Source organism: Excalfactoria chinensis, chromosome 21 (genome assembly GCF_039878825.1).
Source record: "Excalfactoria chinensis isolate bCotChi1 chromosome 21, bCotChi1.hap2, whole genome shotgun sequence".
Classification (NCBI taxonomy): Eukaryota; Metazoa; Chordata; class Aves; order Galliformes; family Phasianidae; genus Excalfactoria; species Excalfactoria chinensis.
The window spans coordinates 4,810,600-4,830,994 of record NC_092845.1 but is presented as its reverse complement, the minus strand read 5'-3'; the positions used below and the strand labels follow the sequence as shown (position 1 = coordinate 4,830,994).

Genomic DNA, 20,395 nt, shown 5'->3' with positions numbered 1-20,395 from the left:
ACAAAACGCAGGAGAAAGGGCAGAAAGAAAGCAAGAAAAGCAACGCCTATTTAAACACAATTCAAACGTCAGTAATTGTTGCATCTGCATCTGACACTGCACCCAAACCAAAGCAGATAGGAGGTGCATCACACAAAAATGGTACACAGGCTGACCCACGTTGTTATCACAATAAGTGTTGGGAAGATCGTGCTGGTCTCTTCCTTACAAACAACAGCATGGCTCTGTACCCCACCCTGGTCACACCAGGGCTCAAGGCACTTCTGAAGCCTTTGGCCATCATGCCCTTCGCACAGAGGCTCTGGAATACTACATAAGAAGTAAGAAGATCAGCACTGACTGAAATCACTGAGGTCAGAGGCAAAACAAGAACTTTACAGCTCAAGTACTGTTTCAGCCCAGCACTGCTTGACCTGACTTTTGATGAGATCACAACCAAAGGTGGCAAAGTTTGGGATGTAATTAGGTAAATTCCTAATTAGCAGGCTTCAAAAAATCAGCTGCAATTACAAGCTACTATCATTTCTTGGTCTCTCTGGGCCTGAATAGTAATTAAGGGTAATTAATCTTAAAAATATCTCACTTCTCATTGAGAGCTCCCAGCAGCACAGCAGGCAATGGAGGACGAAGCACCATAAGGTAGGAGAAGGATGTAGCTTTATCTTGTTAAAAAAGAATGGAACAATACAAGACCTGCTTTTAATTTCAGGTTTACTCTTAAGAGGTTCCTATTTAACTTACTCATGCAACCTTCCCTTTCTCTAAGGAAGAAGAAATCAAGTCGACAAAATTCCCAGCTCTAAAAAGATCTTCTGCTTAGTTTCAGCTCTACTGAGTTTAAAGTAGCCAGAAAGTGACGGATAAAGGGAGGCTCACCAGAGTTTGAAGAACTGCAGAGCTGTGCACGGGGAGGAAACAGAAAGCAGCAGAGCTTGGGGTATATCCAAAGTGCACATCACAGCTCTAGTGTTACTGCTGAAATGTGTTAATAATTCAAAATGCACACACCAAGCTAAAAGCTCCCTACTTCAAGAGGAGTTTCCAACCCCTATTTAAGTCTTATTGAGCCGGAAAACAAACATTAAGACACCGAAACAAACCTTGAGCCACAGGAGAAGACTCTCATAGAAGGAGACTCAATCTGATGCTTCTCAAGTCTTACACTAAATAACCACAAGTTTCCCCCACCCCAGTAGGCAGCACCATGAGCTGATACCACTCCATCCTTTCTTCCATGCAAACCCTTCTCAACACAAGGCTCCATCTCCCAATAGCTTCCCTGCTTGACCCAGCATTGCTACGCCTATAATTACTGCAGGACTCACTACGGACAGAATTCCTAAATAATTTACCAGCTTTTAAAATCCTGGACTCACAGTTAAGGTCAAACAAGCTGTTTCTGCTTCTTTTTTCTCAACTACTTCAAGGGAGTGAATGGGAACTTGGTCCTAAATCACTTTAAAGACCAAATGTCCCATTTGCAATAAACACTCAAGCACCATGAAAAGCACTTACACAGCTGTACTGGATTTCAAGGTAACATTTTCATTGGTAGCCAAACACAGACTGGCAATACCAGATCAGATCACCTACACAAGAAGTGAAGTTTTCTAGAAGGCAATTTGTTTTATAACCATATTTATAAGCTTCATCATTCTCCCAATAGACCAGGATTAACTTTCAGGCAGGTTCATGGATCCTGAAGGTACATAAAGCATGCAGCACTATTTATTTTTATTTCCAAGTTGCTATAATGCCAGGTTTGCTGGTATCTATTAAGAAACACTATTTCCTCTGAATTATTACTGACATAACTCTGAGTGCAGCAATGCCAAAGGCTCACTGTGCAGTGAGAGGTGTTAGCACTGACTGCAACCCACAAATCAATCCCTAGCCACCCAGAAGAGCACCCAATGGGACTCTGAGCAGATGGATGCGGATCTAAGCAAGATCCCCATAAAAGCTCCTTATGGGAAACAAAATATTTGAGAAGAACAAATTTCAGGTGGCTGCAGGAGGTCTCACACCTTAAAAATACATCCCAGAGCAAGTCACCGAGCTTTAATGCTTTAATTCCTATGGTAGATGGATGGAAAGAAGAAAAAACACTTAGAATCAAAGTTTGCTGTGGTACTTTAAATAGAGAGTTTAATAGAGTGGGTCTACAACGGCAGCACTCCATTTTATTATCATTATATCCTGCTTTACCAGGAGAAGAGCAACCTGAATGTGCAAGTTTGGCTGTCTCAATAGCCAGAAACAAGCAGTCAGAGGAAATGAGTAATTAATATCCTCAGAATCCTCAATGGAGACCAGAGAGCTTTTCAGTCTGGATGCCCAGGAGGGAACAGAACCTTCACTGCTGCAGACACACCAGGCAAGGGATAAAATAACACAACTATCAACGTCTACAAACATGTTTAAATGCCTTCTAGACATCCTAATAGTATGCGTGGGTGAGAATGTGTGCCTGTGTGTGTGTGTGCTTACCCTTCTAAAATGAAATGCCTGTCTGAAGCCAGACCCCTGGGAAAGTTTAGGTTCACAGGAAATCTTCTGCACAAATCTGTCTCTGTCACAAGTAAAACAAACAGAAGACTTGAGTCTCAGCTTACAGGCCTGGAAGCATCCTCTGTGGTGCACACATAGGACACGCTGCTTTGAAACGCTGTCACTTTAACAGCAAATATTGCCACACATAGACTGTAAGTGCTATTAGTTCAAAGCCTTTCCCCCTAGGTTTTCTTCTGGGCAGGACAGACCATCCAAAGCAGTGCTGCAGTGACAAGATTCCTCTTGAGTACTGAGACACAACTCTTCCCTCATCTTGACTTCACCACACCACACGTCCTTGAGTGAGTGAGGTTAAACCAGAGTGAAGCAGATGGGAAAGCACTCTTCAGTTTCCAAGATGAGAACTACCTGGAGCCCAGACCACGTCACCAGCAGCACATGGATTCTTCTTAGATGTTAATATACTTTCATTATACATATAATACATCTCTCTGTATTTTTCAGGTCATTAAACCTCAGGGAAGAAAATTTTTCCAACACAACTCTGTTCCAGTTCCTAATTAAAGCAATTTTTACACCTTCCTGTGACATGCTGCTAAGGACGATTTATGATGGTGGCAAACAGCAGGAGGGCAATGCCAAAGTTAACAGCTGGGCTTATTGCAGTCACTTCTAAGATGCACTCATGTCATCAAGCAGCCGCTATGCGCCAATAAAGACTGAGAAGCCACAAACAAGTCTCCTATCTTTTCAGTGTTAAACCCTGCAAAAATACCCAAAGGCCAAAAGGGAAAAAACAAGAACAGACCACAGACAGCCCATTCAGCTGAATTAACAGGGAGAATCTCATTTGCATCGGTGGAGATGACATATGTGAATCCCACCCAACAATGATGGGTCACCAGCAAGGCAGGCGATGACCATAAAGCAAGCAGTGATGTGCTGAGAGCAGGAATAAGGTGTAGAGGAGAGAAACCAACACCAAGTCATCCATCTACATTAAAATCCATGCTGGGTTCCTCCCAACCCACTGCTGATCTTGGCTGGACGTCATGCCAATATTCAGGGAATAGAGGCTGGAATTGTTAATAGAAGCAGTTTCCATACACGTTATGAACACAGTTGTTTTTATATACCCATGTCCTTAAGTAGAGCTCTTGCAGCATCTCCCCTGGCCACTTAGGAGGAAACAGTGGGGAAACCACACGGAGCAGAGGGATGGGAGGCCTTGCTCCATAGAAGAACACAGCTAAAACTGAGCACCGCATAGTATTCAATACAGGTACTCACGTCATAACAAGTCATATTTGTGAATACAAAGCCAAATCCAGCAAAATTACCTTCCATAGCACCAGCACACAGCAAAACCCAGGGCAGGTTTTGTGGTTTTTACTACACATTTCCATCTTTTAAATAGGAATGAGATGAGTGGGGGAATTGCCATTTAATGTTTCATTTTCTAAAATAAATATTTTTTTCCTCTGCAAATGAGTGGAATAAATGAAGACATTACAGCCTGCAGCTGCTCATGGCTGCCAAGATGCTGGAAATTATCATGCCCACAGAAGTGCTGAGGGAATGAACAATCCCTCCCACTCCAAAGGCAGTGAGCAGGCTTCGTTTAACAGCACGGATGGAAGATGAGAGCTGTGCTGCCTGGTTCCCAGGCACAGGTCAGGGGGCAATCCCACGTTCCTGTTGTAAGCTGACCTATGCATGGACCTTAAACTACCGTGGGCATCTCCAAAGCAAGGCAGCTGGGCAGGCTTTCCCATTTTTGGGTTCTTTGCAGCCCATCACAGGAGAAAAAGCAACACATAGAGACCTTCACAGGTATCCTTCCTTTCACTGGAATTTATTATTCAATAAAAGCAGAAAAGACAAACAGCCAGAAGACGACAACCCCCTCAAGCATCTCCTCAAAAGGCTTTGCTGATAACCAGCACAAGCAGCACTGAACTGCTCTTTGCAATACCTCTCACTCTGAAGACACCACAGGAAAATGCAATTGCAGACACAACCACGGGGATCACTGAAAAGCAGCAGTTTGCTGTGGCTGGAAGGGCTGCAGACAGCAAACCACGCTGCTGAGCTGCAGCAGCAATCCTGGCAGCTGATGCCTCAGGCGGAAGTGATTCTGGTTCAAATGCTTCCTTTATCACTGATAATGCACTCCTACCACTAGCAATGCCAGGGCTTAACAGATAAGGAGGAGAGGATCTTCCAGGTACCTTAATCCACTCTTGTTCTGACAGGGTTTTATTTTTAGAAGGCAGCTACACATAAACACAACCACAACAAGACAGTGCTGTCTGAGGGGTAAACCTGGGCTAAAGGCAAGATAGCTGCAGCAACAGGAATGTGCATGGCAGCACTATCTCTGCTTTAGCAATGTGTTCTTCAGTGAGCAAACAGTATCATCTGGAAAGAATAGAATGCATCATGCATCATGTCTCCATATTCCATTACTAGAACCTCAAGTGAAGATAACCTCTGATTTTTTCCAAGCACAATGTCTTTATTTCTGGCAGGAAGATACTTACAGAATGCCTTATCACTATTTCTCCTGACCACATTAATGGCACAGACATGGATTTGAAGGGTGGACCATTGGGTGGATAAAGAACTGGCTGAATGGCTCCATGCCCAGAGCAGTGTGCCCATAGGAGCCTAACAAGGTTCAAGAAGGCCAAGTGTTGCACTTGGTTGACAGGGGGTTGTGGCAATGGGTCCAAAGGAGGATGTCTCTGAAGAAAAAAGCATCCCCAAATGTATCTTGTTGTGTTAGCACAGTGCTAGGATGAGAACAAATCTGTCTTTATACATCTCAGAGAGTTCATTTCAAACCATCTCATGAGGTGAAATGCCAAGATATTAATACCAATTGCAGCATGAGACCATATTACAAGTGACATAAACGTTACAAAACAATCTGAAGTTCGGCCAGGCTGTTAATAGGCAGCATTACACAATTACTGGCACAGCCAGATAATCCTGCATTTCTACTATGCACATTTTTAACAGCAAATAGATTCTGAAAGGAGTTTACACCCACTACCCCCTCAGATGCAACTTGGTAACTCGCTATTAGGTGCCAAGCTGTCAGTTACAAATCAGTGCAGCCTACAAAGGAGCTACCGACGAAAGCCACTCGATTAAAATGTATGAGTCCTATACGAACCTATTTTTAAGCCCGTAAACTAATACTGCTCTTGTCTTAATGGCTTTCACTTATTCTGCTATTAATTCTGCTTTTCTCCTATGAAGGCAATACTGTAATGCCTTATTTGTTCATTTCTGAGGAGCAAAGCTCTGCTCTTCGGATATTTTTATCCATATTACAAAGTTATTACACTGCAGGAATCTTGCTTAGAAAGAGGCTTGGAGCTGGCATGTAGGGCCTGATTCGCTATCTTTGTGCACATCTGGCCTCAGGTACACAAACAGCTGTGTGTATTTGGCTGAGCAAGGCTTTGGTTCTGCATAAGTAGCTGTGATGGTTTTTCAGAGGCAGCTGAACACCTCCAAATGCTGTTAGCATTGTGCCCCACTCTGCCGCTGCCCATACAGACACAGGGCAAACAGAGCAGGGCCTGATAGGGCTGAGCAACCAGCAGGAATTTTACAGAGATGGAAAACAAAAGAAGGGATGTATAACTCTGTTATAGCTGTCCGCAAAGCCGCCAAAGTACAGGAGCATGCAAGGCTGTAAATAATTCATTATATTAGAGAAAATGTTTCACTAATTAAAAGGTCATAACCTCTTTTTGGCTACAAAGCTGGTGGATGCTGGAGGCATTTCTGCTTCTGAATACACAGAACACGGTGTGCCCTATTTATGAGAAAATAGCAGCGACTTTCACTTCTCAACCTTGCAAGGAACTGCTCAATGAAAAATGCATCTGCCCATATTTCTGATGGATGGACCACAAAGGAATAAAGCCCGCACACTTTGGAAATGCAGCTCAGACTGAGTAGCAGCTCCCTGTATTCTGATGACACAGCTGCTGCAGTGCACAACGCAGAGCTGAGAAAGCACGAGGAGAATGGGTAAATTGGAATTAGGATATTGTATTTACATAAACACATGCACGCAGTTGTTTAAAGATGCACACACGAGCTAAAAATATGCATGCACTTATTACAGAAGGCTCAATAACGAATGATGCAGACTTAGAAGTGTGACATCAGCCAAATGCAGCCACAGAGGGGTGACCACATGGCTGGGGACAGATTCTGGCCCAGAACACAGAAGCAATTCCAAACAAAGAGACCGGACTGCTTTAACTTCCCATTGCTAAACACCACACCACCAACCAAACAAACCCCACTAGAGCTGCCCCCGCCAGGTCAGCTGGTAACCAAACACAAACAGAGAAAAGAGATCTGAAACTCACCTGTATGTTGCCAAAGTCCACGTTTTCATAATGGAAATGTGCACATTCAGCCATCTTCGGGAAATGACCCTTTGTAAAGGATAACCTGAAGCACACCAAAAGCACATCATAAGATGCAAATCACTGACACCAAGTTGCGTTATACAATCCAATTACTCATACAGAATAAGAGCTTCCTCACCCTAAAGCCAAGGGAACAGAGGGGTCTGTTGATGTGATGCACCAAAACAGTGGAGAAAGGAATTGAGCGAGAAAGGGAAAAACCAAATTGCAAAATGCCTTTTATCTTTGCATCCTTAAAAACCGTGTGGCATTCCATCAACACCAAGGCCCACATCTTTAAGGAACAGTGCAGGGACAAAGCAGCTCCACCTTAACAAATGCATTTTCGCAGTGCAAAGAAGCAGCCTTACACGAGACACGTAGGAAAGTAGAACGTTACCTGTGAAAGGCATCACAGCCCATCAGTCCCGGGTTGATGTATCTGAGGGTGCAGAACAAACGCTATTTATCCTCTGCTTTTTTAAAATTCAAAAGTGAGGCATAATTATTCCCAAGTGACTCCAGCTACAGCGATGGCTTACGGGGAGATCCTCTGGCTCTGCAGCATGCTCTGCTTCTGCTGAAGCTATTATAGACTCCTATAGATAACTGTGGTGGTGAGCCAATGAGATTGTCATTATCTAGCTCTCTCTTCCCACGGGAATATAAGTGGGAAGTGAGATACAGCATCTGGCTGCTCAGCACTAGAACAAAGAGCCATTTCCCTCGCAGCATCAGAGCACTACGGAGAGGTAATCTGAATGCACAGAGCAATCAATACTGGGGAGCTCTGGTCCTCAAGTCAGCATCCTTAGCAAAGACAAGTCAAGTAATATTGATCGCTTTTGAGCCTCTTTACAGGTTAGGGGTTTGAAACCTCAGCTACAAACATAATAAGTGGGTTTACATCATCTGGGAGAGAATGAGAGAGAGAGCAAAGGAGGCTCACAGGGAAATGAGAGGGAATCAGAGAAGGAAAACATGAACACTGCCAAAAAGAAATTGTGCAAAACCCATTGAGGGAAGAGGCACAAAGAATGTGAAAAAAGGGAAAGAGCAAAACATCAAATAGATATAGGCCACCCTAACATGTATATACACATAAACGCACACATATGTATGTGTGTGTATATAGATATTTAAATGGATCAATTTCAGAGAGGAACCACAGAAGCTTAGGAATACATTAACAGCAAGGTGAAAGACTCCAACAGGCTTTGCCTTCATGGCAGGAAGCAGGCAAGGAACCTAAGGAAACCTCTGTTCCCCACTTCCTTGCTATGAACATTAGAACTCTGTTTTGCAAGGATTTGGGTTGCCCTTAGTGAAGGCATTAACAAAATCTGTCACTGTCTGCCCCGGTTATATTCCAACACAAGAGCTCAGATCCAGGATGTCACAACTGGGAGCCCAGCAAAGGTAGGGAAATGAAAGAAGAGCGTTCTTACTTTTTCACATTCTTCACTTTCATACTTGCTGTGCTGCCGCAGGTCCGGAGCGGTAACTCCCCTGTGATGTCAGGGATATCTGCACCACGCGCCTGCAAAACAAGCAAAGGAAAGGAAAGTGAGGAACTTCAAATGGGATTGCATGCTTTGGATTGCTGCTCATCAAGCATGAGCTCAAATCTCTGGTGGTAAAAGCTGTATTTCTGCCTTTTAAGGAAAACTGAACCCAAGGTGATGACTTAACACGTGTCATCTGTAAAGCCTTACTAATAACTCTGAGATCAGATTTTTTGCTCATCACTTCTCCTGGTTTCTAAATAGAGATATTCAGAGGTGGAGTCCAACAAACAACACCCAACTCCCTATTCAGACAGCTGAGCAGCACTCAGGCACAGGCCCTGGATGCAGCTGGATAGATCATGCAGCACAAAACCACCTTAACGACAGAGCTGCTCATCCTTGGGAGGTGAGCCTTCACAAAGACACTTGAAGCCATTGTTGTAAGCGCACAAACATATTAAAATGTCTTTAATTGCTGAGAGACCAGAGCTCCATGCTCTCCTTTACCATTTGCATTGCCCTGCTACTGCACCTCCCCTCCTCCCACAGCTGCAGCACCATCCCTGGGGAAGCACTGAGCTCCATGTGCTGCTGTACATGCATCCCTAGGGCTGCTCTCACAGAGCAGGGTCAGATCCCAGCACCAGGGTCCATCTCTACCTCCACTCAACCCTGACCATCAGCACTGCCCTGTATTTTCTAAAGAACAGAAACTTTGCAGGAAGAAAAATAAACGTTTTTCTTTTTTCTTCTCCAGAATCTGGGAGACATTGAAAACAGTGAAACAAATCTGACAGAACCACGTGGGCCCCCAAGGCAGCCTGCAGTGGGCAGAGCCTTCCTGCTGACTCAGAGCAGCGTAGGCAAAACTTACACCTCCAGGAGATGTAAATGCCAGCATCTCTGCTCCAGGTTCCGCCATCCTCTCCTTCCCAGCTGAGCCCAACCTTGCTGGTTGCCTTCCCATTTCCAGCAGCACACACAGCTGACACGGAGCACAACGAGATGCAATGAGATTTGTTATCTTCTATTCTTTGTGCCACAGCAATTTCATTCTAAAAACCATTTGGAAACAGTTGAATTATTTATACCTGAGAATTAGCTGGCTAACATTACAGGTTGGCTTCTCACTCCTTTCTCTTCTACGCATCCCTGTTCTGTGAAAGCTCAGTAATTGCAGAGCAAATCTGTCCATGCAAATTGTTTAGTCTGATTTTCACAGCTTAATGCCACTGCCGCACCAATCAATCTGCTTTGGTCCCAGATTTGGTAAACAAATCAGGCCTTGATCCAGAACTCAACCTGCTGGCTTCACATGCATCCTCAGGCTGCTGTGTTTGGTTGGAGGTTTCCTGCTGCAATGCTCCAAGCTGGGATGGACCCACCGCAGCCTTTGTGCAACAGAGCAGCACCGACTGCGGGGCAGGCAGACAGCACTGAAAGGCTTAAGCAGTTCTGAGACAACACCTGTCTGTCTGTCCTCCTGGAAGATGGGAAACCAGGTTTAGGTCACCACAACTACATGAGTGCTGGGGTGTCACCACTTCCAAGTGCTGCTGTTGAACCTTCCAGGGATGCCAAGTTTGAGTTTGCAGTCTTTTATCGCCTTGACTTGAAGAACTTCAGCTTTGCTCTCTCTGGCACAAAAAAACCTCAGTCATAAATAATTTATATCTAACAACTCCACAACAGAACATGAAGGGATTTTCTCCTAAAAGTCTCACTGCATTCATCAGCCCTCCTCCCTCCAGAACTGTAACACGATGTGAAAAGACTCAAGGAGAGCAATTTCTTTCTACTCATACTTAAAACAGCCGTGCAAGATTTCCACAATAAACAAGCATGCCTTTAATGCATTGCAGCTGAGTTCTTCAGAACCGCTTGAGGTACCTGGATGTATTTAAGGCAAATAAGCATCTGGTTTGTGTGCCCAAGCCTGGCAATCTCAGCTTAAACAGAAATACCTGAAGTTTTACTGAAGAAACAAAAAATAATTATCCTCCCAACTCCACATCCCCAAATTGAGCTGAATGAGCATCCGTGCTATTCAGGGGCTGAGCAGCAGAGTGCAGCACTGGCACACCTAATACTGGAAACCAAGGACACAGTCTGCTGTGTAGCCCATAGTCCCCATCCTGAACTGCAAGAGCTGCCCAGTAGGGACTCAGGATCCTGGCCATGCTCATTCTTAATCCCGTGTCTAAGAAATCTGTGTTCAATAAAGGAGGTGCTTTGATGTGTATCGTTTTTTTTTCAGTTCAGGACTTCTAATTCCATTTTCCACGTTCCCTGTCACTGCTGAATTGTTCGAGCCAGTCCTTACCGCACAGCATGGTTAGCAGGGAATTATTCTCTCCCAGAAGACCACACAGGATGGGTTTTTTCTGCTCCCAACTCCTCCCCTTCCAAGGGAAAAAAAAAGTAAGAGGAAACTTTTAAGCACTGCCATGAGCTGGCAAATGAAGGGAAACCTCTCATTCCTGAGCTCCAGTGTTACAGGCGTTCATCCACAGCATCCATTTACCATAGTTTAAAGGATCAGCCTGAGCAGAGAACAAAGCATGAGTTCTTAACTATTCACGTCCTGCTTTCTCAAATCAAGTCTGCTAGTTCACAGATAGGCAGGAAGAGCCCCCCCCCCCCAGCTCACATGTAAAGCAGCTAATTTGGTGAATGGAATCCAAGGCACAGAGTAAGCAACTTGGCAGCAGTCTGACCCTACTCTGGCAGGGCTATTGTGACTGGGAACAAAACTCACCTCGTAAAGCTGGCGGATTTTATGTCATGATGGGATTTCTTAAGTGGGCTTTAAAAAGACGCACGGACTTGCAGATGAATCAAACACACCCAAAGAATGACAGCTATTACCAGCAAAACAGCCCTATGCTTGTATATTCTTTCATAGCAACCACTTGTTTCAAAGACAAAAACGGATGCAATGAGCAAAAATGAGTGGTTGGCTACGGAGGACAGCATCAGCATGATAACTACCTGAGAGCTTTAATGCTGTGTGGCTGTAGGCAAGCAGCAGTGAGTGCCTCAATGCCATTCACAAAGAGGTCGGCCCAGGGAGCTGCATGTAGGGTACACAGCCCCATAGAATGGTTTCTGGCTGAGGAATGTACTTTAAGAACAAAAATCCCACATACAATATGCGTGGGAAAGGCAGCCAGGGTTGGAGTCCTCCTTCCATACAGCTCACCAAATAAATTTTAGAAGAAAGCCAGAGAAAAGAGAGCATCCAATGAACACCATCCAACGAACACAAAGCTTTCATTCCTGCTCCTTGCTGGCTCAAAAAATGCCACCCCAAAAACCCCTTACCCTGTTTGATGCACGATTTCTACAGCCTGTTGTTACCACAGAGGAAGGATGGGGGGTTCTTAATCACAGCTCACTCATAAAGGACCTGCAGGGCTCTGGGTGCCAGAATGCAATTGCTCATAGCACAGAAAACTTGAGGGATTAATTCAGGCTGAACTCAGCCAATGCCATTTCTCAGTCTGCTGTCTATACGCAGTGCTCATGTAAATAACAACCTGCACTGCATTATGTTATAGCTACAAATCAGCTTAGAAACCAAAGAATTTTCCCACTGTGGTGGAAGAAACACTGGGAAGATGGGAAAACCAGCAGCCTGACAGTTAACCCAATAAATCAGGAGCCAGTGGAGTTAATAGGAATTCATATTTACGCATGCAAAACCAGCCTGGGCTCAGCTTATAAAAGATCTGGTTCCAATGGCATAAAAGACATAGCTGCTATATAATACATTCATTTTGCAAACCCTTATAATAACACAGCAATGTGAGGAATGTGTCTGTTTGTAACATGCAATTTATACCATCGCTATCCATAAGCCGCAGCCCACGAGAACAAAAGGGTCAGCCCAGTCACTGTGCTCCAGTGCTGCCCATTTCCATCAAGAAATCCCATTGCCAGTTTTGGACTCAGTACATTCACTTTATCTCCACCGCAGGACTGCCATCATGCTTAGTGCAGCTCCAGGTGCCATCATTCTGTGGCAGCACCATTTAAAAGGAGCACATGAATAAAGAGTTCTACGCTCGTTTCGCTCTTTTAATTCTGCTTCCCCACTAAATTCTGCTACAGGAAGAGGCTGCTTTTATAGCACAGCAAGCCTGCACCCACAGTGAGGTGCTGAGAGCAAGTCAGATGGTCAGTGACAGAAGGCAAAATGCAGAATTAGGTAAAACTATTGGATTACACTGAAGTTAATGATAGGTTGAGAGCAGCTGTTTTGTAGGTTTGTGTGAGAAATCTTATTTAAAGGCTCTCTTTCACGACTTTATTTCTTCTAGCAATAGAAACAGAGCACTCCTTGGGTCCTTACAAGGAAAAGATGCTCCTTTCCTGTACGGTAACATAATCAGCTCAGAGAGATGTTAGAAAAATCCATATGTTACAACGTTACTTGGCTCAAACATGACTTTGTCCCCAGAGCTCACAAGTATTTCACAAAGAAAGTCAGCATCATCAACTGCAGCTTTTGAAGTGGAGCAGAGAAAGAAAAAGGGCACGTGTGAAGGTTACCCAGCAGCGCAGCGGGACCTGGGGGCTGAAACATGAGAAAAAATGGTGCAGATAATATTGTTACATTCTAAAAATATAGAATATAATTGGAGGTTGCTATAAAATACAGCAATCCTTGAGGACTGGTCAAGAAGTTGTGCTATGACCTAACTCCTATGTAGTCTGTCCACCTGCTCCTGCATCTAAGTCAGTCTGACTCTGGATTATAGAGCTCCTATGGAGCTGAAGGAGCCACCCAAAGTACCAAAAGCAACCAGATCTCCCCAGGAAAACCACCTGCCTTTGTGTTAAACAACAAAGAGCAACAGCTGAAAGTACAAATTAGAATCCTACAAAGAACAGAAAAACTCAGGTGCCCACAATTAGCCAACAAGGATGGAAATATTAGAAATAGAATCTGTCCTATCTAATAGAAAGTCCTTTAGTTTACTTCCTGTTAAGAAGCAGCTTTGGAAACAAAGCACTCACATAAATTAATAATAAGCACTTCCAGACACACTGCAGATAAAAGGGGGAAGGAAGGGGATGCTCACCTAACCGTGAATGCATAAATCACCTTTCCTAAAGTACAAAAGCATGTACATAGGCAAAGTTTGAGAGACAACTGAATGAGCATCACAGACCTGTCTGTTGTGTCACAACTGCCCAAGCTCTTTGCACTGCTGCTAGTCTCAGCAGTTCCTCACCTGGCAGAGTGTGATATTCATTCCAAGTGACAAAGCCTTGCACCCAGTTGGGTCTACAATAAGAAGCAATGGAGAACAGAAAGCAGCACAACTACACCCAACTTCTCCAAGCCCTTACAGCCTCCATTACCCAAAGGTTGAAACAACAAGCAATGACAAAACCTGTCTCCAGGTCGGCTTTGTCTGTCTTGCTGGATTCTTCTATGTCTTCATGAATAGCACCGGTTCACTTAAACCATCTCTCAGAAAGGCTTGTTCAGCCTGTGAAAGTAAGCTGAGTTGAAATGCATGCTCTCTCACTGTAGGGCACAGTGTAAGGGTTGGGTACTTTACATCCTTCCTTTGAAAGGTTGTTCAGGAAGGTGCTGCTGCAGGAAACACAAATGTATACATGACAAGGTCAGTGCTTCCAGACAAAGAAGCATCTCAGATCTTCTATGGGAGCATTAGGAATCCCAGGATGTCACATAAAGGCTGAGAAAACCTAAAGGAATGTTGCAGTGTTTCCAGATAAGCAAGATGGAGTTAGAACCCTGTTTCACTGCACTGTTGACCCTAAATCACAGCCACATGACTTACACCTTCAAATTATGTGCTGCTGGTAATAATACCCATCATTGAGGTGCCTTAAGTACTATAGAATGTCATCATAGGTCTGTATGAAAATCCCAGCTGTGGAGATACTGGCACATACAGTAATGCTGCAGTGAAACAACTCTAACATTATTCAACAGTGCTGCAGTTCCAAAGGGAAAAGGACAAAGAAATTATTCACTGAATAACAGTGAAAACTGTTTCTCCCCTCACATCTCCCCCAAGAAGTTGGAGGTTTATCCATGAAGATCTGTGACTTCCCTTCCCTTAACCAAGCTTAAGAGAGAACCAGCTCAGCATGGATTTCCCATACAGCACCTGGGCTTCTCTGCAGACCCTCAACCCCATACATCACATGGCTCTGACTGTCCTTGCAGTACAGCTAAACCCAGCCCATCTCTCATGCTGCTGCAAGTCAGGAGCAGAAAACATACGGCTCTTCCAGATGCTTTGCCACATGATCTGATGCAAAGGAAAGACTGTCGCTGGTCTCACATCACAGTAAGGACGTTCAGCCATGCAGTTGGGCTGCCCCAGCCAGGAGCAGCAATCCCACCCATGAACATTCAGATCTCCCCCTTGTCCAATTGCATTGCAGAATGCTATTTCCTCTTCTGCTTAGGATGCTAATGAAGCAATTTAAAATATATGAAAATAACGAGCAAGATAGGACATCTGGACACTTCTGTACTGAAGCAAGGCAGGCCAAACGTCTGTAAGGTAAGATAACTTCACAAAACCACCTGATCAGACTGCCTAATTTGGCAACTAAATAAAGTAACAACCTCCTGCCCCAGCTAAGCAAGTTCTAGAGGAGATGGGAAAAGAGGAAGTGAAGGCAGAGAGAGGTGCTCCTTTAAAAAGGAAACAAATCAGGGTAATTCAGAAGCCTGCAGCCCACAGCCCACTTGCAGTGCTGTGATAAGGATGAGAGCAGCACCTCTGTGCTTGCTTTTCTGCAGTTGCTTTCCCTCTGATGGCAGGTTAGCTTTTAGGCCAACATTTCACTGCTGTAGACTTTGCAGCTTTCTGCTAAAATAATGCTCTTCCACAATGCTGCATGCTTCAAAGGGCATGTTTTTACAAGAAGTTCCCTTCATGCTCCAAAGTCTTGCTGAAAACGAGGTTAATGCAGACTGAAAATTGTTGTGACATTACAGACCTTTTAATTGGTTACCAGACCTGCTCTGGGGCACACATTAATAGGGCAGAAGCGTTATGCGTGCTCCTTCTCCCTCCCCCTTGACAAAGCGCCAGAGGAAGGAAAGTATTTTGGTCTTACTGAAACTACTACACAACCCATTTAAGAAGCTGAAATACACAGAGGAAGAATCAAAGCATGATATAAAACACAACAGCCAGAGGTGCTGATCATTCAGAACGAAAGTCACGCATACAAAAAGGCAACCAGGTGTTTTACCATTGCACTGAGGGTCTCCTCCCAGTCCGGCCTCTCTCGGGGATGGATGCTTCTCTGAAGCTCTGGCACGAAGTCATCTTCTTCTGAATGTAAAGAGGACTTCATCATTCTGAAAAGAAGGACAGACAGGTTTGATCCGTGGTCATCTACGCAGGTCTTAAAGCACTGAAAGACCTTCAGGCTGTTTTAACGAGCTGCTGTTTGCTCATGCAAACACCCTTAGCCTGTGAGAAGCAGACACCGAGTCCTTGGCCAATGGAAGGTGCAGCATCATCGGCTTCACTAACAGTGAAGATTCAGGCAGGCTTTTATTAGTAGTTGACATTTACTGTGAGTAACCCATTTGATTATCAGTGCTGCATCCACAATTAAAACAAGCAGCTTATCAAAACGAGTGCTTCCTCAGCTTTAAGACTTGAAAATAAGACGACTGAATTCACACCTTTACCTTCACTTTGGATTACAGGTCAGTTTCCCATACACTCCTCAGGTTTATGCCAATCCCCCCTGGATTTCCCATCAGAAATCTGTTTTCTTAATAGCATTTCCCACCAAAGCCAATGCTTTCCTTTTGACAAATAAACTTCCCACACATCTGAAATGCTGCCAGCACTGCAGGGCTGCCCAAGGACACCGTGCCTCCTGCCTTTAGGATGCACACACACACACTACACAAAATGAGCCCATGGAGTCACCTATAGGAGAACTCAATTCAATGTTACCCAGTGGTAACAAACTCAACAGCTGGGAAACAGTCTGAGAAGCACAGAAGTGTCCTTTGAAACCAAAGGGATGTTACTGTAGCTAGAAGCAGGCAGCCATCGTTACAATTTATCCCGAAGGAAAGACAGGAGTTGGGTGGTGCGACACCTCCTGTCCTCTGTCACTACCCAGGGCAGAGCAGACATGAAGCAAAACCCTGGAGCTACGCTGCTGAGAGGAGGAGGTTTCCAAGCAGTCAGACGGCCTCACTTAAGAGATAAGCGAGGAATATCACATACATGGATATCCACTGACATAAAACATGGACACGTTCTGTAAACATTAAGGGACAAACGAAACCCTGTCTGTTCCACACAGCCCACACTTGGTTATTTCACAGGAGCTGTAATTGACTGAAAATTCACTGCAATTTAGTATGACCTGTAATGACAGAAATACAACTGCATTTGAAACGCCGCTTCTTTAGCTCTCTGTGCCCATCAAACAGCAGCCGACACCGTTACATTAATCACGGCTCTGCCCGTACGGAGGTCATTAAGCAATCTCTCTTCAGATGACTGAATCCTTCTCCGGTGTAAATTGGGAATCAAATGTACTGGAACAAACGTTTGCAAGGATGTTTCACAAAAGGCACAGCTCTCTTTTTCACACCCATTCTTTCAAGTTCTCTACTTGGTCAGGCTTATGAATTTCAAGTCAGAGCTCGTATACCTGCACATGACACAACTGTATCGAGAAACAACTAATGCCCATTTCCACATTCTCAACCCTGATTTGCTAACTGCCATTCATTTCAGCACTGCTTACAAGGAACCAAAGCCCACTAGTGCTGCCCTGCAGCCACAGCCCTGCACTACTAGCAATGGGTGAGCATCGACGCCCTGCAGGACAGCTCATATCCCACCTACCTGTAGTTACTGACTGTGAGATATGGTAAATGCTACTCATTGCATGCAGGACTGCCAGGGCCTTGATGCCACCTCACTGCTGATTGATGGTTCTCCCCCAGGACAACACGAGGTGCTGACAAATTACATCCAGAGATGCCTGATGGTTTGGAAGCCATGCGATATAGCATGGAAACACCAGGCACTCTGAGCACCAGGCCCCTCATATCACACAGATAATTGCCTGCCTGACAGATACTCATTTCAGACCAGCTATATATTTTTTAAATGAAATGCCAAGCCTGATCTTTAGGTTGCGCTCCCCCCATAGGACACTGGGCAGGTCAGCATTCCCTCCTGCTTCTCCCTCAAATGACTTTTCTTTCTGACCTCAATTTAAGAGGCAAGAGCCAATGATAACTGATTTATTCATTTATTTATTATGTATACAGCACTGCTGTTGTGCTGGGAGGTTTCTCAGCCCACAGAAAAGCACAGCTCTACCCCATGGAAGCGATGATTCAAAAGGATTTAGAGCTCCACAGAAAGCGATGCTTTCTGAGATACAAATTCTACCCAAAAAGATGAATTTAAATACGGCCTTTGCTGACACAAATCTATGCTTAAAATCAATGAGCTTCAAACATTATCTGATAAAAACTGGGATTTATGCCACTCAAATAATTTGCACAAAATAACACAGACTTTATCAGGGCGCTAACAACGCTCTGCAGATTAATCCTTGCATTGCTTGCAGGGAACTGTGCATCCACTTGGCTCATCTTCCTTGCTCCTAGCAAACACATTTGTTTTCAATGAGCACTCTTCAGTTCTGACGCTATTAAAAGATACTGCTCAAGAGAGGGGCAAAGAGCAGAGGCAGCAGACAGCAACCAGAATGGAATTGTGATGTGCTGCTGCAAGTTCAAAAGGCAGCGCTTTATGGGCACCACTGTGAGGATTAGGAAGATACAATGCAGACGGATGAGATCTGGGGTTCCTTTAGGCTCCAAGAATTCACTACAAGAGAAGCACAGTGCAAAAACCCTCAATCCATTGCATATTAAACTTAAAGGGCAAATGTACCAACAGCCTGGATGCAGCATCCCTGCCTGTCCCCATGCAAGAAGGTAATGTTTGCAGGGTTTAACACCTGGGCAAGAAGTTGGAATCTAGAGAGAAACATCAGCATGTCTTTATTTCTGGCCTCAGACTTACACCACAAGAAAAGAAAAGGATATGTGCTACCATGAAAGAGATAGGGGGGAAAAAATGAAACCAGGAGACACCCACCCTCCACCAACCCAATTTTCCAAGCAAACTCTATATCCATGAAATTAAAATAATACAGTGGAAAGGAACAAATAATCGTGCAATATGGGAAGTGGAGATAGCTTGAGAGCCCCAGGGATGCTGAAACGAGATGGGAATTGAAGGCTGGCAGTGCTGACCTGAAAGAGAATTTAATTTCCCATCTCTTAAATCAGCATTGTCGACACCTTGCTGATTACATTATGTCTGTCTGTATTATATAAAATAAGCTTTCTGAAGTCTGTCTCAAGGTTCACACAGAGTGGAGACAGAAAAGACCTCCAAGGTCAGCACACCTCATAAATAAACACACCTCATAAACAAACAGATGGGACTGCATTTAATTCTTGACCACAAAATGAAAACCTGGCATAACTAAATGGCTTACTGTGATTGATTCTGTTATGTTGACAGAGACAGTGGGCACTTTTGATGGAAGTTCATCATTAGGAAGCCAAAATTTGATTGTTCAGGAAGCCACTGGGTAAGAAAAACTAATAGAGAAACACTATACTACAGCAGAAGAACCATTTAAAAATCCTATGCTTCTACCCAAATATGAGTCAGCAGAGACCAACCTTAATTTCTCTGAATGACTCTGCACACTACCTGTGCCAACAGGGATGCATCTGTTTAGTTTTAGATGTTTATATCCATAGTTTTCAGCTCCTCATTTATCAGTGATCGTCGGGGAACTGCTGGGATGGGGCAGCAGGAGCCGAGTACAAAATGTTTCTTTGTACCATGCAGCTGTTCAGTAAGCACAGAGCTTTCAAGGATGGCTCTGCTCCTCTGCCACAGTGTTGGCAGCTTTGTGTACCCAGCCTCAGCCAGCTGTGCTCTGTCTCAGCTCAGGAACACCCATTGCAAGGTACTTCAGTAAGCAGTGAGACACCCATCCACGCTCTTCAAGGGGCTGCAATGGTACTTAAGGGCTCTGCTGAACTTGGCTTTAGTAATTTGCATTCAGGTTTTGCAAAAGGAGGACTTCTTTGAACACTTTATGAAAAGAATATTCAGCTTTCACATGCTCCAAGCCATGATCTTGGTTATTATAGATGTTTACTGACAAAGCAATTGCAGAATCCTCATCATTCTCCGTACATGTATTATTGGACAAAACCACCCTTTGCTCTGGCAGCACATAAAAGGCATTGCTTTACTCAGTGCTTGGTATTTTCTTCCAGAACACACTGGCAGTCAATTAGAAAACTTATTCTTTAAATCAGCTTCTCTTATCATTTTTTCCCTGAGTGAGAAAAGAATTAGGAAAACGCTCAGTTCTTAACTTGGCTTCTTCTGGTTTGATTCAGGAACACGTGGAGGAATAAACTGTCTCTATGGAAAAAGACTACTGGCCTCTCATTTACAATTAATGAACTGCTATGAGCAGCCCTGAAGTTGGAGCACAGAGAAGAGATGGGGAAGGATGGCTGCTTTTTGAGTCCATGCTTTCTTCTGGGCATGGTTTCATTTCATGGCTTCCTCACTGCCCAATAAAAGCCATTCCAGGTTCCGCTGGAGCCCTTAAATACCATAATACAAATCAGTAATAAAAACCAGCTGTTTACAGCTAATCCAAATGTGGAAAAGTTTGGAAGTTTACCCCAAAATTACAAAGCGTGACCCAAACTCAGATCCAAGGACATTCATCTGGGCTCATTTCTCATTTCCTTGTAGTTCAGAGGTAATGCAAAGCCATGATAAATGTAAACCTTCCTAATCCAAGCATATACTGGAAAAATGATGCTTTCAGCGC

At 44.2% G+C, this 20,395-nt stretch overlaps 1 protein-coding gene across 4 annotated transcripts in view; it reads right to left on the bottom strand.

Moving 5' to 3' along the window:
- ARHGAP32 (Rho GTPase activating protein 32) overlaps positions 1-20,395 on the bottom strand; it is a 127,096-nt gene that overhangs the window by 65,254 nt on the left and 41,447 nt on the right. For 3 of the 4 annotated variants that reach the window (XM_072355023.1, XM_072355025.1, XM_072355024.1), the window contains exons 2-5: positions 15,716-15,824; positions 8,402-8,493; positions 7,354-7,395; positions 6,912-6,996 (exon numbers count right to left, since the gene is read on the bottom strand). In XM_072355023.1, the coding sequence (XP_072211124.1) occupies positions 6,912-6,996; positions 7,354-7,395; positions 8,402-8,493; positions 15,716-15,823 (327 nt within the window). In that variant the 5' untranslated portion in view covers position 15,824. The remainder of the gene's footprint in view (positions 1-6,911; positions 6,997-7,353; positions 7,396-8,401; positions 8,494-15,715; positions 15,825-20,395) is intronic. The other variant, XM_072355026.1, reaches the window with a different exon arrangement.